Source organism: Oncorhynchus keta, unplaced genomic scaffold, assembly GCF_023373465.1.
Source record: "Oncorhynchus keta strain PuntledgeMale-10-30-2019 unplaced genomic scaffold, Oket_V2 Un_contig_17432_pilon_pilon, whole genome shotgun sequence".
NCBI lineage: Eukaryota > Metazoa > Chordata > Actinopteri > Salmoniformes > Salmonidae > Oncorhynchus > Oncorhynchus keta.
This window is the reverse complement of record NW_026280433.1, coordinates 52,728-77,129: the sequence shown is the minus strand read 5'-3', so window position 1 is coordinate 77,129 and position 24,402 is coordinate 52,728. Positions and strand designations below refer to the sequence as shown.

At 44.9% G+C, this 24,402-nt stretch overlaps 2 protein-coding genes and 3 long non-coding RNA genes across 36 annotated transcripts; 1 reads left to right on the top strand and 4 right to left on the bottom strand.

Annotated features, from left to right (window-relative positions):
• Nucleotides 1-236: 236 nt before the first annotated feature.
• LOC127919730 (uncharacterized) lies at nucleotides 237-10,990 on the bottom strand. Of its 19 annotated transcripts, none has more exons than XR_008103889.1 (3): nucleotides 10,960-10,990; nucleotides 5,612-5,717; nucleotides 237-348 (listed from the first exon to the last, which is right to left on the bottom strand). It is a non-coding gene; the product is annotated as an uncharacterized LOC127919730 (long non-coding RNA). The 19 variants fall into 19 exon arrangements; XR_008103890.1 differs by lacking the exon at nucleotides 10,960-10,990 and adding an exon at nucleotides 10,911-10,941; XR_008103891.1 differs by lacking the exon at nucleotides 10,960-10,990 and adding an exon at nucleotides 10,857-10,887.
• Nucleotides 5,980-6,620, bottom strand: LOC127919729 (uncharacterized). Of its 2 annotated transcripts, none has more exons than XR_008103882.1 (3): nucleotides 6,409-6,620; nucleotides 6,170-6,319; nucleotides 5,980-6,110 (listed from the first exon to the last, which is right to left on the bottom strand). It is a non-coding gene; the product is annotated as an uncharacterized LOC127919729 (long non-coding RNA). The 2 variants fall into 2 exon arrangements; XR_008103881.1 differs by having other exon boundaries at nucleotides 6,379-6,619.
• A 1,943-nt stretch (nucleotides 10,991-12,933) lies between the features above and the next one.
• On the bottom strand, nucleotides 12,934-19,806 carry LOC127919731 (protein CLEC16A-like; the record flags this gene model as incomplete). Its single annotated transcript, XM_052503544.1, has 4 exons — nucleotides 19,543-19,806; nucleotides 17,501-17,629; nucleotides 13,277-13,410; nucleotides 12,934-12,989 (listed from the first exon to the last, which is right to left on the bottom strand). Coding segments are annotated over exons 1-4 (393 nt in total), but the record flags the coding sequence as incomplete, so codon positions are not given.
• Nucleotides 19,807-20,172: 366 nt separating this feature from the next.
• Nucleotides 20,173-22,896, top strand: dexi (Dexi homolog (mouse)). Its single transcript, XM_052503543.1, has 2 exons — nucleotides 20,173-21,145; nucleotides 22,753-22,896. Exon 1 carries the CDS (start codon nucleotides 20,692-20,694, stop codon nucleotides 20,959-20,961), a length of 270 nt encoding a protein of 89 aa, XP_052359503.1. The 5' UTR covers nucleotides 20,173-20,691; the 3' UTR covers nucleotides 20,962-21,145; nucleotides 22,753-22,896.
• Nucleotides 21,593-23,885, bottom strand: LOC127919728 (uncharacterized). Of its 13 annotated transcripts, XR_008103873.1 has the most exons (7): nucleotides 23,774-23,885; nucleotides 23,511-23,590; nucleotides 23,098-23,265; nucleotides 22,358-22,868; nucleotides 22,093-22,139; nucleotides 21,907-21,936; nucleotides 21,593-21,867 (listed from the first exon to the last, which is right to left on the bottom strand). It is a non-coding gene; the product is annotated as an uncharacterized LOC127919728 (long non-coding RNA). The 13 variants fall into 13 exon arrangements; XR_008103872.1 differs by adding an exon at nucleotides 23,266-23,429 and having other exon boundaries at nucleotides 21,593-22,209; nucleotides 22,428-22,868; nucleotides 23,036-23,101; XR_008103876.1 differs by lacking the exon at nucleotides 21,907-21,936 and having other exon boundaries at nucleotides 22,054-22,139.
• Nucleotides 23,886-24,402: the final 517 nt, after the last annotated feature.

Below are 24,402 nucleotides of genomic sequence, written 5' to 3'. Positions count from 1 at the left end.
TCCCCATAGGCCGACATACAGACAGTCTCTAACTCACTTTTCCAGCACGTTCTATAGAAATGTATAGGAAGCTAAATGATAACAGAACGTAGAAGAAAATGACTGTCTGAACACATTTGGTCCAGTTGATGTGTGTGTGTGTGTGTGTGTGTGTGTGTGTGTGTGTGTGTGTGTGTGTGTGTGTGTGTCTGTGTCTCTGTGTCTCTGTGTCTGTGTGTGCTCACTCTGGTCCGTCTTGAACACACTTGTCCAGCTCTATGACGTGGGAGCCGATGAACCAGACCAGGTTACTGAAGTAAGGGACCGCCGTCTTGTCTCGAATGTAGTGCAGCATGTGCTGGTTGTCCACTAGAGGGGTGAGAGGTCAAGGGACGTTACCGTGGTTACACAGATAGATGGGGAGACAGGGGGAGGGGTCAGAGGAATACAGGACCAGACATTTACAGAGATTGGATATGAGTATAACTATATAGAGAATAAAGCTGTTCTCTCCAGGAGGACTCTACTCTGAGACCGATATGATGGACTCTACTCTGAGACGGTTGTGGAGGACTCTACTCTGAGACCGATGTGGAGGACTCTGAGACTGGTTGTGGAGGACTCTACTCTGAGACTGATATGGAGCACTCTACTCTGAGACGGTTGTGGAGGACTCTACTCTGAGACTGGTTGTGGAGGACTCTACTCTGAGAGAGACTGATGTGGAGGACTCTACTCTGAGAGAGACTGATGTGGAGGACTCTACTCTGAGACTGATGTGGAGGACTCTACTCTGAGACTGATGTGGAGGACTCTACTCTGAGACTGATGTGGAGGACTCTACTCTGAGACTGATGTGGAGGACTCTACTCTGAGACTGATGTGGAGGACTCTACTCTGAGAGACTGATGTGGAGGACTCTACTCTGAGACTGATGTGGAGGACTCTACTCTGAGACTGATGTGGAGGACTCTACTCTGAGACTGATGTGGAGGACTCTACTCTGAGACTGATGTGGAGGACTCTACTCTGAGACTGATGTGGAGGACTCTACTCTGAGACTGATGTGGAGGACTCTACTCTGAGACTGATGTGGAGGACTCTACTCTGAGACTGATGTGGAGGACTCTACTCTGAGACTGATGTGGAGGACTCTACTCTGAGAGACTGATGTGGAGGACTCTACTCTGAGAGAGACTGATGTGGAGGACTCTACTCTGAGAGAGACTGATGTGGAGGACTCTACTCTGAGAGAGACTGATGTGGAGGACTCTACTCTGAGAGAGACTGATGTGGAGGACTCTACTCTGAAAGAGACTGATGTGGAGGACTCTACTCTGAGAGAGACTGATGTGGAGGACTCTACTCTGAGAGAGACTGATGTGGAGGACTCTACTCTGAGAGAGACTGATGTGGAGGACTCTACTCTGAGAGAGACTGATGTGGAGGACTCTACTCTAAAAAGAGACTGATGTGGAGGACTCTACTCTAAAAAGAGACTGATGTGGAGGACTCTACTCTAAAAAGAGACTGATGTGGAGGACTCTACTCTAAAAAGACTGATGTGGAGGACTCTACTCTAAAAAGAGACTGATGTGGAGGACTCTACTCTAAAAAGAGACTGATGTGGAGGACTCTACTCTAAAAAGAGACTGATGTGGAGGACTCTACTCTAAAAGAGACTGATGTGGAGGACTCTACTCTAAAAAAGAGACTGATGTGGAGGACTCTACTCTAAAAGAGACTGATGTAGAGGACTCTACTCTAAAAGAGACTGATGTAGAGGACTCTACTCTAAAAAGAGACTGATGTAGAGGACTCTACTCTAAAAAGAGACTTATGTGGAGGACTCTACTCTAAAAAGAGACTGATGTGGAGGACTCTACTCTAAAAGAGACTGATGTGGAGGACTCTACTCTAAAAGAGAGGACTGACTGATGTGGAGGACTCTACTCTAAAAAGAGACTGATGTGGAGGACTCTACTCTAAAAAGAGACTGATGTGGAGGACTCTACTCTAAAAAGAGACTGATGTGGAGGACTCTACTCTAAAAAGAGACTGATGTGGAGGACTCTACTCTAAAAAGAGACTGATGTGGAGGACTCTACTCCTAAAAAGAGACTGATGTGGAGGACTCTACTCTAAAAACGAGACTGATGTGGAGGACTCTACTTAAAAGAGACTGATGTGGAGGACTCTACTCTAAAAATGAGACTGATGTGGAGGACTCTACTCTAAAAAGAGACTGATGTGGAGGACTCTACTCTAAAAAGAGACTGATGTGGAGGACTCTACTCTAAAAAGAGACTGAAGTGGAGGACTCTACTTTATAAAAACACAGACTGACGTGGAGGACTCTACTCTAAAAAGAGACTGAGTTAGGCGTGGAGGACTCTACTCTGAAAAGAGACTGATAGGGAGGACTCTACTCTAAAAGGAGAGACTGATATGGAGGACTCTACTCTGAAAAGAGACTGATAGGGAGGACTCTACTCTGAAAAGAGACTGATATGGAGGACTCTACTCTGAAAAGAGACTGATATGAAAGACTCTACTCTGAAAAGAGACTGATATGAAGGACTCTACTCTGAGACTGATATAGAGGACTCTACTCTGAAAAGAGACTGATATGAAGGACTCTACTCTAAAAAGAGACTGATGTGGAGGACTCTACTCTAAAAAAGAGACTGATGTAGAGGACTCTACTCTAAAAGAGACTTATGTGGAGGACTCTACTCTAAAAAGAGACTTATGTGGAGGACTCTACTCTAAAAAGACTTATGTGGAGGACTCTACTCTAAAAAGAGACTTATGTGGAGGACTCTACTCTAAAAGAGACTTATGTGGAGGACTCTACTCTAAAAAGAGACTTATGTGGAGGACTCTACTCTAAAAGAGACTTATGTGGAGGACTCTACTCTAAAAGAGACTGATGTGGAGGACTCTACTCTAAAAAGAGACTGATGTGGAGGACTCTACTCTAAAAAGACTGATGTGGAGGACTCTACTCTAAAAAGAGACTGATGTGGAGGACTCTACTCTAAAAGAGACTGATGTGGAGGACTCTACTCTAAAAAGAGACTGAGCGTGGAGGACTCTACTCTGAAAAGAGACTGATAGGGAGGACTCTACTCTAAAAGAGACTGATATGGAGGACTCTACTCTGAAAAGAGACTGATAGGGAGGACTCTACTCTGAAAAGAGACTGATATGGAGGACTCTACTCTGAAAAGAGACTGATATGAAAGACTCTACTCTGAAAAGAGACTGATATGAAGGACTCTACTCTGAGACTGATATAGAGGACTCTACTCTGAAAAGAGACTGATATGAAGGACTCTACTCTGAGACTGATATAGAGGACTCTACTCTCAAAAGAGACTGATATGAAAGACTCTACTCTGAAAAGAGACTGATATGAAGGACTCTACTCTGAGACTGATATAGAGGACTCTACTCTCAAAAGAGACTGATATGAAGGACTCTACTGTGAAAAGAGACCGATATGGAGGACTACCAACTCTGGTTTCTGACAATGGGTCATCACGGTAGGCCAAACTCCAGTCCTCCAAACTCCAGTCCTCCAAACTCCAGTCCTCACGAAGAAGACATGCTTCATCGTACCATTCTGAATTACTCATCGTGAACGGTTGAACGGAGTTGTTCAGAGGCTCGGCGTTGAAAACAATTCAGGAATGTTTCACCTCTTAGAAAATGTCTATTATAACTATATATCAGTATTATAACAGTTGACTTGAAACGATGGGTTTGAATTACACAGAAACCAACAAAAAAGCAGGCAGGTCAGTTTACACATTTAAATGATAAACCCAAGTCAATAATATAATTAATAACATTAATGATTACTATATATACACACACAAACACATTCAGTGAGGTGCATTTATTAATTAGACTTACATGAGACTGGAGTTAGGCCCACGGGAGGTAAGAGTGAGAGGAGGAAGAGGAGAGGAGGAGATGGGGAGATGGGGGAGGAGGATGAGATGAGGAGGAGATGGGGAGAGGGAGGAGGAAGGGAAGGAAGAGGAGAGAAAGAGAAGGAGAGAGGGAGAGAAGAGGAGAGGAGGAAGAGGAGAGAGAGAGAGGAGGAAGAGGAGGGAGAGGAGGGAGAGGAGAGAAGAGGAGGAAGAGGAGGGAGAGAGAGGAGGGAGAGGAGAGAGAGGGAGGAAGAGGAGGGAGAGAGAGGAGGGAGATGAGAGAGAGGAGGAAGAGGAGGGAGAGAGAGGAGGAGAGAGAGGGGAGAGGAGAGAGAGGAGGAGGAGGAGGGAGGAGAGGAGGAAGAGGAGGGAGAGGAGAGAGAGGAGGAAGAGGAGAGAGAGGAGGAAGAGGAGAGAGAGGAGGAAGAGGAGAGAGGAGGAAGAGGGAGGGAAGGGATACGGGGATGGTGAGAGGGAGGGGAGGGAGAGAGCATACACAAGGTTAACGGTAGTCAGGTAGCTGTGTAGTGTCTAACTGGCTCCTGGGTAGTCAGGTAGCTGTGTAGTGTCTAACAGACTCCTGGGTAGTCAGGTAGCTGTGTAGTGTCTAACAGACTCCTGGGTAGTCAGGTAGCTGTGTAGTGTCTAACAGACTCATGGGTAGTCAGGTAGCTGTGTAGTGTCTAACAGACTCCTGGGTAGTCAGGTAGCTGTGTAGTGTCTAACAGCAGGGCTCCTGGGTAGTCAGGTAGCTGTGTAGTGTCTAACAGCAGGGCTCCTGGGTAGTCAGGTAGCTGTGTAGTGTCTAACAGCAGGGCTCCTGGGTAGTCAGGTAGCTGTGTAGTATCTAACAGACTCCTGGGTAGTCAGGTAGCTGTGTAGTATCTAACAGACTCCTGGGTAGTCAGGTAGCTGTGTAGTGTCTAACAGACTCCTGGGTAGTCAGGTAGCTGTGTAGTGTCTAACAGGACTAAACAGTAAAGCACAGCTACATATAACCCACACAGCTACATAACCCACACAGCTACACAAACCCACACAGCTACACACAACCCACACAGCTACACACAACCCACACAGCTACACAACCCAACCCACACAGCTACACAACCCACACAGCTACACAACCCACACAACCCACACAGCTACATATAACCCCACACAGCTACATAAACCCACACAGCTACATATAACTCAACACAGCTACATATAACTCACACAGCTACATATAACCCACACAGCTACATATAACCCACACAGCTACATATAACCCACACAACTACATATAACCCACACAGCTACACAACCCACACAGCTACATATAACCCACACAGCTACATAACCCACACAGCTACACCTGACCCACACAGCTACATGACCCACACAGCTAAATGTGAACAGACAGACAGACTCTGGTTAAATGTGAACAGACAGACAGACAGACAGACCCCCCCCGAGACAGACAGACAGACAGACAGACAGACAGACAGACAGGGCCCTGAGCACCAACCCCCTGAGCACCCAGGGCCCCCGAGCACCCAGAGCCCACGAGCACCCAGGGCTCCCGAGCACCCAGGGGTTTCAGCCCCTAAGCACCCAGCGCTGTGTGTGTGTGTGTGTTTGCCCCTGTGTGTGTGTGTGTGTGTGTGTGTGTGTGTGTGTGTGTGTGTGTGTGTGTGTGTGTGACTCACCCTTGTAGACGTTCAGTGTGATGGTTCTGACTGCGATACGGACCATGCTCTCTGGGTGGTTGAAGAACTTAATGGCCTCGGTGTACAGGGCAAAATCATTAGTGTGCTGTGTGTTGGGAGACAGAGAGGGGGCGCCAGTGAGCTCAGCACCGCACCACTGTTGGGCACAGAGAGACCACACTACCAGAGACCCCTAGCCCCTTACCCCTAGGGGACTAGGCCCTTAACCACTACTACCTAGGGGACTAGGCCCTTACCCCTACCCCTAGGGGACTAGGCCCTTAACCACTACTACCTAGGGGACTAGACCCTTACCCCTTACCCCTAGGGGACTAGGCCCTTACCCCTACCCCTAGGGGACTAGGCCCTTAACCACTACTACCTAGGGGACTAGGCCCTTACCCATTACCTCCTAGGGCACTAGGCCCTTAACCCTTACCTCCTAGGGGACTAGGCCCTTAACCCTTACCTCCTAGGGGACTTGGCCCTTAACCCTTACCTCCTAGGGGACTTGGCCCTTACCAGTTACCTCCTAGGGACTTGGCCCTTACCAGTTACCTCCTAGGGGACTTGGCCCTTAACCCTTACCTCCTAGGGGACTTGGCCCTTAACCCTTACCTCCTAGGGGACTTGGCCCTTAACCCTTACCTCCTAGGGGACTTGGCCCTTAACCCTTACCTCCTAGGGGACTTGGCCCTTAACCCTTACCTCCTAGGGACTTGGCCCTTACCAGTTACCTCCTAGGGGACTTGGCCCTTACCAGTTACCTCCTAGGGGACTTGGCCCTTAACCCTTACCTCCTAGGGGACTTGGCCCTTAACCCTTACCTCCTAGGGGACTTGGCCCTTAACCCTTACCTCCTAGGGGACTTGGCCCTTAACCCTTACCTCCTAGGGGACTTGGCCCTTAACCCTTACCTCCTAGGGGACTTGGCCCTTAACCCTTACCTCCTAGGGGACTTGGCCCTTAACCCTTACCTCCTAGGGGACTAGGCCCTTACCAACATGCTGTAGTTAGTTATAGGGCAGCATGTTGTAGTTAGTTAAAGGGCACACGTGCTGTAGTTAGTTATAGGGCAACGTGCTGTAGTTAGTTATAGGGCAAGTTGCTGTAGTTAGTTATAGGGCAAGGTGCTGTAGTTAGTTATAGGGCAGCGTGCTGTAGTTATTAGGGCAACGTGCTGTAGTTAGTTATAGGGCAACGTGCTGTAGTTAGTTATAGGGCAGCGTGCTGTAGTTAGTTATAGGGCAACGTGCTGTCGTTAGTTACAGGGCAACGTGCTGTAGTTAGTTACAGGGCAACGTGCTGTAGTTAGTTACAGGGCAACGTGCTGTAGTTAGTTACAGGGCAACGTGCTGTAGTTAGTTACAGGGCAACGTGCTGTAGTTAGTTATAGGCAGCGTGCTGTAGTTAGTTATAGGGCAACGTGCTGTAGTTAGTTATAGGGCAGCGTGCTGTAGTTAGTTATAGGGCAACGTGCTGTAGTTAGTTATAGGGCAGCGTGCTGTAGTTAGTTATAGGGCAGCGTGCTGTAGTTAGTTATAGGGCAGCGTGCTGTAGTTAGTTATAGGGCAGCGTGCTGTAGTTAGTTATAGGGCACCCTGCTTCTAATTCTAGTAGCAGCTAGATTCACAGAACTTCAGATAGCTGGAAACAGAATGGAATAAGCAGGAAACCTGGAATCCTGTTATTTTTTGGGGGAAGTTCAAGCACTTTCCCAGCCTACTTATAGGGCATACTGTAGTGACTTAATACAACGTAGGGATTAAAACCTAGTGTTCGTTCAGCAGGCATTAGGTGGCCGGTTGTTATAGCAGGTCTACAGGCAGCTGATCTCTCTCTTTGGGGGAGTTCCTGAGACCTCCAGCCAATCACAGCCAGGGTCAGAAGTTAAACGTCATGGATCAGCTAGAGAGGTCACAGGGAACAGAGGAGTATTAAGCCCAGATTCCAAGGCTTGAAGCCCCAAATATCCACTTCCTCCCCCAAAAGTGTACCATTGTACACTTCCCATCGTGGATTTAACAAAATGGGAGGGAAACTCCATCCGATGCTTTTAAATCCACGACGGGCAAATGGTCAAGTGCACACTTCAGGAAGAGAGGGGGAATTGGGCGAAGAGAGGAGCTACCATCGACAGTACACCAATAACTTTACCCCATACACAGAAGCCAAAGGTCGAGTGCTGAAAAACAAAGGTCAATCGCAAAGGTCGTGTCCCAAAAGGCCCCTCGTGCCTATATAGGGCCCTACATTATGGCCCCTCATTCCCTATAGAGGGCCCTACATTACGGTCCCTCATTCACTATATAGGGAATGACATTATGGTCGCTCTTTCCCTATATAGGGCCCTACATTACGGTCCCTCATTCCCTATATAGGGCACTACATTATGGTCCCTCATTCCCTATAGGGCCCTACATTATGGCCCCTCATTCCCTATATAGGGCCCTACATTACGGTCCCTCATTCCCGATATAGGGCCCTACATTATGGCCCCTCATTACCTATATAGGGCACTACATTATGGCCCCTCATTCCCTATATAGGGCCCTACATTGTGGCCCCTCATTCCCTATATAGGGCCCTACATTGTGGCCCCTCATTCCAGATATAGGGCACTACATTATGGCCCCTCATTCCAGATATAGGGCACTACATTATGGCCCCTCATTCCCTATATAGGGCCCTACATTTATGCCCTTACCCCCTCATTCCTAGGGGACTGGCCCCTCATTCCAGATATAGGGCACTACATTATGGCCCCTCATTCCCTATATAGGGCACTACATTATGGCCCCTCATTCCCTATATAGGGCCCTACATTGTGGCCCCTCATTCCCTATATAGGGCACTACATTATGGCCCCTCATTCCCGATATAGGGCACTACATTATGGCCCCTCATTCCAGATATAGGGCACTACATTATGGCCCCTCATTCCAGATATAGGGCACTACATTATGGCCCCTCATTCCAGATATAGGGCACTACATTATGGCCCCTCATTCCAGATATAGGGCACTACATTATGGCCCCTCATTCCAGATATAGGGCACTACATTATGGCCCCTCATTCCAGATATAGGGCACTACATTATGGCCCCTCATTCCCTATATAGGGCACTACATTATGGCCCCTCATTCCAGATATAGGGCACTACATTATGGCCCCTCATTCCAGATATAGGGCACTACATTATGGCCCCTCATTCCAGATATAGGGCACTACATTATGGCCCCTCATTACCTATATAGGGCCCTACATTATGGCCCCTCATTCCAGATATAGGGCACTACATTATGGCCCCTCATTACCTATATAGGGCACTACATTATGGCCCCTCATTCTCTATATAGGGCACTACATTATGGCCCCTCGTTCCAGATATAGGGCCCTACATTATGGCCCCTCATTACCTATATAGGGCACTACATTATGGCCCCTCATTCCAGATATAGGGCACTACATTATGGCCCCTCATTCTAGATATAGGGCACTACATTATGGCCCCTCATTCCAGATATAGGGCCCTACATTATGGCCCCTCATTACCTATATAGGGCACTACATTATGGCCCCTCATTCCAGATATAGGGCACTACATTATGGTCCCTCATTCCAGATATAGGGCACTACATTATGGCCCCTCATTCCAGATATAGGGCACTACATTATGGCCCCTCATTCCAGATATAGGGCACTACATTATGGCCCCTCATTCCAGATATAGGGCACTACATTATGGTCCCTCATTCCAGATATAGGGCACTACATTATGGCCCCTCATTCCAGATATAGGGCACTACATTATGGCCCCTCATTCCAGATATAGGGCACTACATTATGGCCCCTCATTCCAGATATAGGGCACTACATTATGGCCCCTCATTCCAGATATAGGGCACTACATTATGGCCCCTCATTCCAGATATAGGACACTACATTATGGCCCCTCATTCCAGATATAGGGCGGTAGTTGGTAGTTGTCCAGTCCCCCCCCTCACCTCGTTATAGAAGAAGTGTACGGTGTGGTTGTCCAGCCCCCCAGTCCCCCCCCCACCCCTCACCTCGTTATAGAAGAAGTGCACGGTGTGGTTGTCCAGTCCCCCCCCACCCCTCACCTCGTTATAGAAGAAGTGGACGGTGTGGTTGTCCAGCCCCCCCTCACCTCGTTATAGAAGAAGTGTACGGTGTGGTTGTCCAGCCCCCCAGTCCCCCCCCCCCTCACCTCGTTATAGAAGAAGTGCACGGTGTGGTTGTCCAGTCCCCCCACCCCTCTCACCTCGTTATAGAAGAAGTGGACGGTGTGGTTGTCCAGCCCCCTCACCTCGTTATAGAAGAAGTGTACGGTGTGGTTGTCCACTACCCCCCCGCCCCTCACCTCGTTATAGAAGAAGTGCACGGTGTGGTTGTCCAGTCCCCCACCCCTCACCTCGTTATAGAAGAAGTGGACGGTGTGGTTGTCCAGGCCCCCATTCCTCGTTATAGAAGAAGTGTACGGTGTGGTTGTCCAGCCCCCCCGCCCCTCACCTCGTTATAGAAGAAGTGCACGGTGTGGTTGTCCAGCCCCCCAGTCCCCCCACCCCTCACCTCGTTATAGAAGAAGTGCACGGTGTGGTTGTCCAGCCCCCCAGTCCCCCCCACCCCTCACCTCGTTATAGAAGAAGTGCACGGTGTGGTTGTCCAGTCCCCTCACCCCTCACCTCGTTATAGAAGAAGTGCACGGTGTGGTTGTCCAGCCCCCCACCCCCACCCCTCACCTCGTTATAGAAGAAGTGCACGGTGTGGTTGTCCAGCCCCCCACCTCGTTATAGAAGAAGTGCACGGTGTGGTTGTCCAGCCCCCCAGTCCCCCCCCCACCCCTCACCTCGTTATAGAAGAAGTGCACGGTGTGGTTGTCCAGCCCCCCAGTCCCCCCCCCCACCCCTCACCTCGTTATAGAAGAAGTGCACGGTGTGGTTGTCCAGTTCCCCCCCACCTCGTTATAGAAGAAGTGCACGGTGTGGTTGTCCAGCCCCCCACCTCGTTATAGAAGAAGTGCACGGTGTGGTTGTCCAGCCCCCCAGTCCCCCCACCCCTCACCTCGTTATAGAAGAAGTGCACGGTGTGGTTGTCCAGCCCCCCAGTCCCCCCACCCCTCACCTCGTTATAGAAGAAGTGCACGGTGTGGTTGTCCAGTTCCCCCACCTCGTTATAGAAGAAGTGCACGGTGTGGTTGTCCAGCCCCCCCCAGTCCCCCACCTCGTTATAGAAGAAGTGCACGGTGTGGTTGTCCAGCCCCCAGTCCCCCCTCACCTCGTTATAGAAGAAGTGCACGGTGTGGTTGTCCAGCCCCCCAGGTCACCTCGTTATAGAAGAAGTGCACGGTGTGGTTGTCCAGCCCCCCAGTCCCCCCACCTCAAACTTATAGAAGAAGGACGGTGTGGTTGTCCAGGTAATCTAGAGTCCCCCCTCACCTCGGAGAAGAAGGAGGTGGGGTCCAGCCCCCCAGTCCCCCCTCACCTCGTTATAGAAGAACACGGTGGGAGTGGTTGTTCAGTTTGAGGACAGGGTCTTCAGGAAGGAGATGTAATAGGCCATGATCTCCTCGAGAGAAGTCAAACTTGTTATATGATGGAATTGACGTGGTTGTTGGACAGCAGGTAATCTAGAGGAGGAGGAGAGAGGAGAGGAGGAGAGGAGAGGAGAGAGGAGGAGAGAGGAGGAGAGGAGAGAGGAACACAGTTATATGATGGGAGTTGACGTGGTTGTTGGACAGCAGGTAATCTAGAGGAGGAGGAGAGAGAGGAGAGAGAGGAGGAGAGAGGAGAGAGGAGGAGAGAGGAGGAGAGATGAGGAGAACACAGTTATATGATGGGAGTTGACGTGGTTGTTGGACAGCAGGTAATCTAGAGGAGGAGGAGAGAGAGGAGGAGAGGAGGAGAGATGAGGAGAACACAGTTATATGATGGGAGTTGAGGGTTGTTGGAGAATCTAGAGGAGGAGGAGAGAGGAGGAGAGAGAGGAGGAGAGAGGAGGAGAGAGGAGGAGAGAGGAGGAGAGACACAGTTATATGATGGGAGTTGACGTGGTTGTTGGACAGCAGGTAATCTAGAGGAGGAGGAGAGAGGAGAGAGAGAGAGAGGAGAGAGGAGGAGAGAGGAGGAGAGAGAGGAGAGAGAGAGGAGGAGAGAGGAGGAGAACACAGTTATATGATGGGAGTTGACGTGGTTGTTGGACAGCAGGTAATCTAGAGGAGGAGGAGAGAGGAGGAGAGAGGAGGAGAGAGGAGAGGAGGAGAGAGGAGGAGAGAGGAGGAGAGAGGAGGAGAACACAGTTATATGATGGGAGTTGACGTGGTTGTTGGAGCAGGTAATCTAGAGGTGGAGATGAGGAGAGAGGAGAGGTAATCTAGAGGAGGAGGAGAGAGAGGAGGAGAGAGGAGAGGAGAGAGGAGGAGAACACAGTTATATGATGGGAGTTGACGTGGTTGTTGGACAGCAGGTAATCTAGAGGAGGAGGAGAGAGGAGGAGAGGAGGAGAGAGGAGGAGAGAGAGGAGAGGGAGAAACACAGTTATATGATGGGAGGAGTTGACGTGGTTGTTGGACAGCAGGTAATCTAGAGGAGGAGGAGGAGAGAGGAGGAGAGATGAGGAGAGAGGAGAGAGGAGGAGAGAGGAGGAGAGGAGGAGAGAGGAGGAGAGGAGGAGGAGGAGAGAGGAGGAGAACACAGTTATATGGGGAGGAGTTGACGTGGTTGTTGGACAGCAGGTAATCTAGGAGAGGAGGAGGAGAGAGGAGGAGAGAGGAGGAGAGAGGAGGAGAGATGAGGAGAACACAGTTATATGATGGGAGGAGTTGACGTGGTTGTTGGACAGCAGGTAATCTAGAGGAGGAGGAGAGGAGGAGAGAGGAGAGGAGGAGAGAGGAGGAGAGATGAGGAGAGATATGATGGAGTTGAGAGAGGAGACACAGTTAGATGATGGGAGATGGGAGGAGTGGTTGTTGGACAGCAGGTAATCTAGAGGAGGAGGAGAGATGAGGAGAGAGAGGAGGAGAGAGGAGGAGAGAGGAGGAGAGAGGAGAGAGGAGGAGGAGAGAGGAGGAGAGATGAGGAGAGAGAGGAGGAGAGAGGAGGAGAGAGGAGGAGAGAGGAGGAGGAGAGGAGAGAGGAGGAGAGGAGGAGGAGAGAGGAGGAGAACACAGTTATATGATGGGAGTTGATGTGGTTGTTGGACAGCAGGTAATCTAGAGGAGGAGGAGAGATGAGGAGAGATGAGGAGAGAGAGGAGAGGGAGAGATGAGGAGAGGAGGAGAGAGGAGGAGAGAGGAGAGAGAGGAGGAGAACACAGTTATATGATGGGAGTTGACGTGGTTGTTGGACAGCAGGTAATCTAGTAAGAGGAGGAGGAGAGAGGAGGAGAGATCACAGTTATATGATGGAAGTTGAGGGTTGTTGGAGCAGGTAATCTAGAGGAGGAGGAGAGAGGAGGAGAGAGGAGGAGAGAGGAGGAGGAGGAGGAGAGATGAGGAGAGAGGAGGAGAGATGAGGAGAACACAGTTATAGAACTGAAATATCTTATTCAGGCTGATTAAAACTCTGGGGCATCGAAACCACAGGTGGCCAGTGTGTGTGTGTGTGCGCGTGCGTGCGTGTGTGTGTGTGTGTACGTGTACTCACAGAGCGACGTCTCGTGGCTGATATTTTCAAACAGGATGTTGAGCGTCTGGAGTAGCTGGACACAGACGTAGCGACCGGACTTCTGGCGAAGGATATTCAGAAAGAACGCAAACATGTTCTTCTCCAGGAAGAAGCTGAGAACAGAGAAGATACAGAGTAGCATTAAGTAGAGTAGAATTAAGTAGAGTAGAATTAAGTAGAGTAGCATTAAGTAGAGTAGAATTAAGTAGAGTAGCATTAAGTAGAGTAGAATTAAGTAGAGTATGGTACAATAGAGAGGAATAGAGTAGAGTACAGAGTAGAATTAAGTAGAGTAGAATTAAGTAGAGTATGGTACAATAGAGAGGAATAAAGTAGAATATAGAGTAGAATAAAGTAGAGTAGCATTAAGCAGAGTATGGTACAATAGAGAGGAATAAAGTAGAGTAGAATAAAGTAGAGTAGCATTAAGTAGAGGAGAATAAAGTAGAGTAGCATTAAGTAGAGTACAATAAAGTAGAGTAGCATGAAGTAGAGTAGCATTAAGTAGAGTAGCATTAAGTAGAGTAGCATTAAGTAGAGTAGCATTAAGTAGAGTATGGTACAATAGAAAGGAATAGAGTAGAATATAGAGTAGAATAAAGTAGAGTAGAATTAAGTAGGGTGGTACAATAGAGAGGAATAGAGTAGAATATAGAGTAGAATAAAGTAGAGTAGAATTAAGTAGAGTATGGTACAATAGAGAGGAATAGAGTAGAATATAGAGTAGAATAAAGTAGAGTAGAATTAAGTAGGGTGGTACAATAGAGAGGAATAGAGTAGAATATAGAGTAGAATAAAGTACAGTTGAATTAAGTACAGTATGGTACAATAGAGAGGAATAGAGTAGAATAAAGTAGAGTATGGTACAATAGAGAGGAATAGAGTAGAATAAAGTAGAGTAGAATTAAGTAGAGTATGATACAATAGAGAGGAATAGAGTAGAATAAAGTAGAGTAGAATTAAGTAGAGTATGATACAATAGAGAGGAATAGAGTAGAATAAAGTAGAGTAGAATTAAGTAGAGTATGGTACAATAGAAATTAATAGAATAGAATATAGAGTAGAATAAAGTAGAGTGTGGTACAATAGAGAGGAATAAAGTAGAATACAGAGTAGAATAAAGTAGAGTAGAATTAAGTAGAGTATGGTACAATAGAGAGGAATAGAGTAGAAAATAGAGTAGAATAAAGTAGAGTAGAATTAAGTAGAGTATGGTACAATAGAAAGGAATAGAGTAGAGTAGAACAGAGTAGAACAAAGAATAGAGCAGAATAAAGTGGAGTAAAATAGATAGGAATAGAATCGAGTATAGAGAGGAATAGAGTGGAATATAGAGAGGAATAGAGTAGAATAAAGTAGAGTAGAATTAAGTAGAGTATAGTACAATAGATAGGAATACAGTAGAATAAAGTGGAGTACAGTACAATAGATAGGAATAGAGTAGAATAAAGTAGAGTACAGTACAATAGATAGGAATAGAGGAGTAGAACAGAATAGAGTAGAGTATAGTACAATAGATAGGAATAGAACAGTGTGTAATAGAGTAGAGTAGAGTACAATAGATAGGAATAGAGGAGTAGAACAGAATAGAGTAGAGTAGAGTACAATAGATAGGAATAGAGGAGTAGAACAGAATAGAGTAGAGTAGAGTACAATAGATAGGAATAGAACAGTGTTTAATAGAGTAGAGTAGAGTACAATAGATAGGAGTAGAACAGTGTTTAATAGAGTAGAGTAGAGTACAATAGATAGGAGTAGAACAGTGTTTGATAGAGTAGAGTACAATAGATAGGAATAGAACAGTGTTTAATAGAGTAGAGTAGAGTACAATAGATAGGAATAGAGGAGTAGAACAGAATAGAGTAGAGTATAGTACAATAGATAGGAATAGAACAGTGTTTAATAGAGTAGAGTAGAGTACAATAGATAGGAATAGAGGAGTAGAACAGAATAGAGTAGAGTATAGTACAATAGATAGGAGTAGAACAGTGTTTAATAGAGTAGAGTATAGTACAATAGATAGGAGTAGAGGAGTAGAACAGAATAGAGTAGAGTATAGTACAATAGATAGGAATAGAACAGTGTTTAATAGAGTAGAGTACAATAGATAGGAATAGAGGAGTAGAACAGAATAGAGTAGAGTACAATAGATAGGAATAGAACAGTGTTTAATAGAGTAGAGTAGAGTACAATAGATAGGAATAGAGGAGTAGAATGGAATAGAGTAGAGTACAATAGATAGGAGTAGAACAGTGTTTAATAGAGTAGAGTATAGTACAATAGATAGGAATAGAACAGTGTGTAATAGAGTAGAGTAGAGTACAATAGATAGGAATAGAGGAGTAGAACAGAATAGAGTAGAGTACAATAGATAGGAATAGAACAGTGTTTAATAGAGTAGAGTAGAGTACAATAGATAGGAATAGAGGAGTAGAATGGAATAGAGTAGAGTACAATAGATAGGAGTAGAACAGTGTTTAATAGAGTAGAGTATAGTACAATAGATAGGAATAGAGGAGTAGAACATAATAGAGTAGAGTATAGTACAATAGATAGGAATAGAACAGAATAGAGTAGAGTATAGTACAATAGATAGGAATAGAACAGTGTGTAATAGAGTAGAGTAGAGTACAATAGATAGGAATAGAGGAGTAGACCAGAATAGAGTAGAGTATAGTACAATAGATAGGAATAGAACAGTGTGTAATAGAGTAGAGTAGAGTACAATAGATAGGAATAGAGGAGAATAAAGTAGAGTATAGTACAATAGATAGGAATAGAGGAGTAGAACAGAATAGAGTAGAGTATAGTACAATAGATAGGAATAGAACAGTGTGTAATAGAGTAGAGTAGAGTACAATAGATAGGAATAGAGGAGTAGACCAGAATAGAGTAGAGTATAGTACAATAGATAGGAGTAGAACAGAATAGAGTAGAGTATAGTACAATAGATAGGAGTAGAACAGAATAGAGTAGAGTCGAGTACAATAGATAGGAATAGAGGAGTAGAACAGTGTTTAATAGAGTAGAGTATAGTACAATAGATAGGAGTAGAACAGAATAGAGTATAGTACAATAGATAGGAGTAGAACAGAATAGAGTAGAGTATAGTACAATAGATAGGAGTAGAACAGAATAGAGTAGAGTATAGTACAATAGATAGGAGTAGAACAGAATAGAGTAGAGTATAGTACAATAGATAGGAATAGAGGAGTAGAACAGAATAGAGTAGAGTATAGTACAATAGATAGGAATAGAGGAGTAGAACAGAATAGAGTAGAGTATAGTACAATAGATAGGAATAGAACAGAATAGAGTAGAGTATAGTACAATAGATAGGAATAGAACAGTGTTTAATAGAGTAGAGTACAATAGATAGGAATAGAGGAGTAGAACAGAATAGAGTAGAGTATAGTACAATAGATAGGAGTAGAACGGAATAGGGTAGAGTATAGTACAATAGATAGGAAAAGATAGGAGTAGAACAGAATAGAGTAGAGTATAGTACAATAGATAGGAGTAGAACAGAATAGAGTAGAGTCGAGTAGAGGAGTAGAACAGTGTTTAATAGAGTAGAGTATAGTACAATAGATAGGAGTAGAACAGAATAGAGTAGAGTATAGTACAATAGATAGGAGTAGAACGGAATAGAGTAGAGTATAGTACAATAGATAGGAAAAGAGGAGTAGAACAGAATAGAGTAGAGTATAGTACAATAGATAGGAGTAGAACAGAATAGAGTAGAGTATAGTACAATAGATAGGAGTAGAACGGAATAGAGTAGAGTATAGTACAATAGATAGGAGTAGAACAGAATAGAGTAGAGTATAGTACAATAGATAGGAGTAGAACAGAATAGAGTAGAGTCGAGTACAATAGATAGGAATAGAGGAGTAGAACAGTGTTTAATAGAGTAGAGTATAGTACAATAGATAGGAGTAGAACAGAATAGAGTATAGTACAATAGATAGGAGTAGAACAGAATAGAGTAGAGTATAGTACAATAGATAGGAGTAGAACAGTGTTTAATAGAGTAGAGTATAGTACAATAGATAGGAATAGAGGAGTAGAACAGAATAGAGTAGAGTATAGTACAATAGATAGGAGTAGAACGGAATAGAGTAGAGTATAGTACAATAGATAGGAATAGAGGAGTAGAACAGAATAGAGTAAAATAAAATAGAGTCGTGGTTAAAGTCTTACTCGAAGACGGAGCTGTCGTTCTGGTCTCCCCAGATGAGTATCTCAGTGATGGAGCGAATGGTCTCCACCAGCAAGTTCCTGTTGCTGTCGGTTACCGTCGTGTTCTTAGTCAGGACATGGTACATATACCTAGAGGGAGGAGAGAAGGAGGGATGGAGAAGAAGAGGAAAGGAAGGGATGAGATGGACAATGGACAATGGTAGAAAACAGGTTGTTTTTCAGTAAAACGTGTGGTGGCTATACAGCACTGTCAATTTGAACTGGAACACCCACTCTGGACCACGGAATATGCTAGCCTACAGTCACATAGACGGGATGGACTCATAAACTAACCTTAGTATATCTAGCTGTTATAATGACACCCATCATGTAGTTAGCTAGCTAGCTAACGTAGGTCGATCTAGCTGTTATCAAGTAATGACACCCATCATGTAGTTAGTATATCTAGCTGTCATCAAGTAATGACACCCATCATGTAGCTAGCTAGCTAATGTTAGTATATATAGCTGTCATCAAGTAATGACACCCATCATGTAGCTAGCTAGCTAATGTTAGTATATCTAGCTGTCATCAAGTAATGACACCCATCATGTAGCTAGCTAGCTAATGTTAGTATATCTAGCTGTCATCAAGTAATGACACCCATCATGTAGTTAGTATATCTAGCTGTCATCAAGTAATGACACCCATCATGTAGTTAGTATATCTAGCTGTCATCAAGTAATGACACCCATCATGTAGGTAGCTAGCTAATGTTAGTATATCTAGCTGTCATCAAGTAATGACACCCATCATGTAGCTAGCTAATGTTAGTATATCTAGCTGTTATCAAGTAATGACACCCATCATGTAGGTAGCTAGCTAATGTTAGTATATCTAGCTGTTATCAAGTAATGACACCCATCATGTAGCTAGCTAGCTAATGTTAGTATATCTAGCTGTTATCAAGTAATGACACCCATCATGTAGCTAGCTAGCTAATGTTAGTATATCTAGCTGTTATCAAGTAATGACACCCATCATGTAGTTAGCTAGCTAATGTTAGTGGCTCTAGTTGTCATCAAGTAATGACACCCATCATGTAGGTAGCTAGCTAATGTTAGTGGCTCTAGTTGTCATCAAGTAATGACACCCATCATGTAGGTAGCTAGCTAATGTTAGTGGCTCTAGCTGTTATCAAGTAATGACACCCATCATGTAGTTAGCTGGCTAATGTTAGTGGCTCTAGCTGTTATAATGACACCCATCATGTAGTTAGCTGGCTAATGTTAGTGGCTCTAGCTGTTATAATGACACCCATCATGTAGTTAGCTGGCTAATGTTAGTGGCTCTAGCTGTTATAATGACACCCATCATGTAGCTAGCTGGCTAATGTTAGTATATCTAGCTGTTATAATGACACCCATCATGTAGTTAGCGAGCTAATGTTAGTATATCTAGCTGTCATCAAGTAATGACACCCATCATGTAGCTAGCTAGCTAATGTTAGTATATCTAGCTGTTATAATGACACCCATCATGTAGCTAGCTAGCTAATGTTAGTATATCTAGTTGTTATAATGACACCCATCATGTAGCTAGCTAGCTAATGTTAGTATATCTAGTTGTTATAATGACACCCATCATGTAGCTAGCTAGCTAATGTTAGTATATCTAGCTGTTATCAAGTAATGACACCCGTCATGTAGCTAGCTAGCGTTTCGTAGCAGTCAAACACATCTGACATTGTTCACACAGTTGTGACAAGGAAACAACAGCAACGTTAGATAACCAACGCATTTGGTTTGACAGTACAAGCTAAGTGGATTAGCTCGGTATGCTAACCATGTTAGCGTAGTAAACTATCGGGGTTTAGCTGGCGAATTCGACCAAACAGTTGCGTTTTGAAAACAGAAACGTATTCATTTAAATTGGACACATTCGGGTAGGTTCCTCCCCGTGCCTTTAATGTCGCTACCGTTTTTAAGTAACGTTTTGTAACAGAACGAGCGTAATGAATACACCCCGGCAGGGTAACCTTAGCAATGATGCTAGTTACTTACTTGAGATGGTCCAGGGAATGGATATTTTTTGTTTTCCCCTGTCCTCCTCCCCAACTCCGTGACCGACCGAACATAGTTGCACTTTAAAAAAAAAAAAAAAGATGTTGCTAGCTTAGGTTTTTTTTGCCTGTTATATCAATCCCATCACGTCCATATATCCTGTATATATATATAGCTAACAAAATATCTAGCTAACCAAATAGCTGTGGCTAACGAAGCGAGAAGGGGACATACCCGAACGTATATCTTGTGAGGAATAACGCGTTTACGTAACTGGTTTAGTGCCGGGGAGTTTGGGACATGAAGTTTCTTTGTTGTGTTCCGGTAACACAATTTCATTAAAATGACAGTTACAAAAAACTACAAATCCCAATAGTGTTTTGGGGGAAAAAAAATCGAACAGTTTTTTTTTCTTCCAACAATTCGGGGACGTTGATTGGTCTTCATCCAACAACGATGAACACAGCAGCCAATCAAATACCAAACACGAGGAGCCATCGACGTAAAACGCAACAAACGTCAAAAACCGATGAAAAGGCGGGATCAGTGTGATCGATGTCTCAGTTGACCATTCACAGGACGTTATTCTATAATGAACCAATCAAATGCTTAAGCTAAATAGACGTATCTGTACTGTTTTGACCGAAAGGTCGGACTGTTTAGATGCAGTTAGCGGAAATGTTGACATGAAAATGTAACGGGAGGTCTGGATTATCGAATTTATTTCCATCGATAGAACATATTCCTGTATAATAATAGATCGATAAAGTCGTTGGCCGGTAATAGTTAACCAGGGCAGGCATGTTGCAAATAACGCAACAGTTTTTTTTCCTTCGACCTTCTCCGAGAATATCAATGAATGCATCGAGTTAACACTGTGTTTTACATGAACTAGCGGTGAACGGACTTTTTGTTGTTTTGTTGTTATAGGTTATTTCGTGTACCTCCTAACTAATGTATATCGCTTGATAGCTGTGCTATTTGCAAAAGCTGGCATTTCAGGACAAATCATTGTCCTCGTCTCCGCCGAAATGGACACTCCAAATACACTGTCCATGTTACTGCTGGTCTCAGAGCAATGACACTGTCCTTTATCCTGCTCCTTGTCAACATAACTGGCTGAGCTAAACTTTCCCGGTTTAGTTTTCCATGACACTCAAAACTTATGCTCGACTAGATTCGTTGGAATCGCTGCTCAACGAACTTCCCTGTATGTTTTATCTGGGCCTGTTTTGTGTGAACGTGTTGATCCTCTACTATGCCTTTCTAATGGAATACATCGTCCTGAATGTGGGGATAGTGTTTCTACCGGAAGATATGGACCAGGCGCTGGTGGACCTAGGGGTACTATCTGACCCGGCCTCTGTCCCTTACGACACGGACACAGAACTCGATGTTTTCGAGAGGTACCTGGAGTGAGCTGAGGCCCAAGGCTAGAGAGGCTGCACCGGCATGCTCCCCGGGATGAACTGGACTCCTACCGGCCTGTGGTGATGATGATGATGATCATGATCATGATGATGATGGGAGAGACTGATACTGGGAACTCCAGGAGGAGGATATTTGTCTTGGCTTGGAGCAACATTGGCTGCGGGATGAAAAAGTAAGGAGGGATAGAATGATAATGGTGATAGGATGACAGTTTGCTGCTGCAGTGATGCCAGTGGTGGGGGTGATGCCAGAATAGGGGTGGTGCCAGTGGTGGGGGTGATGCCAGAATAGGGGTGGTGCCAGTGGTGGGGGTGATGCCAGAATAGGGGTGGTGCCAGTGGTGGGGGTGATGCCAGAATAGGGGTGGTGCCAGGGGTGGGGGTGATGCCAGAATAGGGGTGGTGCCAGGGGTGGGGGTGATGCCAGAATAGGGGTGGTGCCAGGGGTGGGGGTGATGCCAGAATAGGGGTGGTGCCAGGGGTGGGGGTGATGCCAGAATAGGGGTGATGCCAGAATGGGGGTGATGCCAGAATGGGGGTGATGCCAGTGGGGTGGGTGATGCCAGTGGGGTGGGTGATGCCAGTGGTGGGGGTGGTGCTAGGGGGTGGGTGATGCCAGAATAGGGATGATGCCGGGATTTGGTTTGAATTGGGTTGGGCCCTCATCTCAACCTTGTAACATCCCTGACTATCCTCTATGTTGTAGGACCTACAGTCCTATAGTATATACAGTAACACATACTTTAACCCACAGTCCTATAGTATATACAGTAACACATACTTTAACCTACAGTCCTATAGTATATACAGTAACACATACTTTAACCTACAGTCCTATAGTAACACATACTTTAACCTACAGTCCTATAGTAAATACAGTAACACATACTTTAACCTACAGTCCTATAGTAAATACAGTAACACATACTTTAACCTACAGTCCTATAGTAACACATACTTTAACCTACAGTCCTATAGTATATACAGTAACACATACTTTAACCTACAGTCCTATAGTAAATATATTAACACATACTTTAACCTACAGTCCTATAGTAAATATAGTAACACATACTTTAACCTACAGTCCTATAGTAAATATAGTAACACATACTTTAACCTACAGTCCTATAGTAAATACAGTAACACATACTTTAACCTACAGTCCTATAGTAAATATATTAACACATACTTTAACCTACAGTCCTATAGTAAATATAGTAACACATACTTTAACCTACAGTCCTATAGTAAATATATTAACACATACTTTAACCTACAGTCCTATAGTAAATATAGTAACATTACTTTAACCTACAGTCCTATAGTAAATATATTAACACATACTTTAACCTACAGTCCTATAGTAAATATTTAACCTACACCTATAGTAAATATAGTAACACATACTTTAACCTACAGTCCTATAGTAAATATATTAACACATACTTTAACCTACAGTCCTATAGTAAATATAGTAACACATACTTTAACCTACAGTCCTATAGTAAATATAGTAACACATACTTTAACCTACAGTCCTATAGTAAATATAGTAACACATACTTTAACCTACAGTCCTATAGTAACACATACTTTAACCTACAGTCCTATAGTAACACATACTTTAACCTACAGTCCTATAGTAAATATAGTAACACATACTTTAACCTACAGTCCTATAGTAAATATAGTAACACATACTTTAACCTACAGTCCTATAGTAAATACAGGCTATTCCTGCCCATCTCTAACATGTGGCCCCTTGTCTTCTCCACAGGTTGTCAAGGCTCAAGACCAGATATCTGGAGAGAGTCAGAACCAACAGACCGACAGGACAATTCACAGCAGAGTTAACTGTCAAAACTGTCTTAACTGGCCAATCAACAAGCAGAACTGTCTAACTGGCCAATCAACAAGCAGAACTGTCTAACTGGCCAATCAACAAGCAGAACTGTCTAACTGTGGCCAATCAACAAGCAGAACTGTCCAATACCAGAACTGTCGAACTGTGTCCAATCACCAAGCTGACCTGTCGAACTGTGGCCAATCAACAAGCAGACCTGTCTAACTGTGGCCAATCAACAAGCAGACCTGTCTAACTGTGGCCAATCAACAAGCAGACCTGTCTAACTGTGGCCAATCAACAAGCAGAACTGTCTAACTGGCCAATCAACAAGCAGAACTGTGACTGGCCAATTAACAAGCAGACCTGTGACTGGCCAATCAACAAGCAGGACTGTGACTGGCCAATCAACAAGCAGGACTGTGACTGGCCAATCAACAAGCAGACCTGTGACTGGCCAATCAACAAGCAGGACTGTGACTGGCCAATCAACAAGCAGAACTGTCTAACTGGCTAATCAACAAGCAGAACTGTGACTGGCCAATCAACAAGCAGACCTGTGACTGGCCAATCAACAAGCAGGACTGTGACTGGCCAATCAACAAGCAGAACTGTGACTGGCCAATCAACAAGCAGGACTGTGACTGGCCAATCAACAAGCAGGACTGTGACTGGCCAATCAACAAGCAGACCTGCGACTGGCCAATCAACAAGCAGAACATTGAGCGATCAGGGGACAATGTCACACTATCTCTGACCCTAGAGAACTGACCTAGGATCAGTCAACCTGACAGGACTGTAGTGTTTACTAACTCTGACCCTAGAGAACTGACCTAGGATCAGTCAACCTGACAGGACTGTAGTGTTTACTAACTCTGACCCTAGAGAACTGACCTAGGATCAGTCGACCTGACAGGACTGTAGTGTTTACTAACTCTGACCCTAGAGAACTGACCTAGGATCAGTCGACCTGACAGGACAGCACTGTAGTGCTTACTAACTCTAACCCTAGAGAACTGACCTAGGATCAGTCGACCTGCTTCAGGTTCTTCTACACTTCTGGGAATGTTATCAAATTGTTTTTTTAAAGACTGTTTTAAACAACCAGGAAACCAGCAGTTATCTCTGGTTGTTTATCAGAGTTATCTGGTTTAGTTCGTTGATCCTGCTTTTGTATCGTAACCCTCAGGAGGTGTGGACTGGAGAAATGTTTGTTGTGTTATTAAGAGATGTGTGGTATGAAAGACATTTGACAGATTGTGGTGCGGTCCTCCTCCTTCCTCCTCCTCTTCCTCCTACCTGTCTCGTCTCTCGTCGTTCATCAGGGGGCAGGAAGTGACCTTTAGATCGGTGCCTGTAGACTCTAGAGGCAGCTTCACCTTGCTCTGCTCTGCTCTGACTCTCTCAAAGGGGAGAGGTCTATGTCCATGTCGTCTCTGGTGTCTGCCAATCAATAATCAATAATACTGTATCAGCTTGGTCCTGATCAATAACCCACCACAGACCAGCTGCTGGCAGTCACCAGGCTGCTTCCCTGCAGGCTCCCCCCCCGGATAACAACTCCCAGCGTGCATTGGGCTGGAC

Bases quoted from the DNA above. Each gene is read 5' to 3' on its own strand.
- dexi (XM_052503543.1), top strand. From the start codon at position 20,692: ATGACACTCAAAACTTATGCTCGACTAGATTCGTTGGAATCGCTGCTC.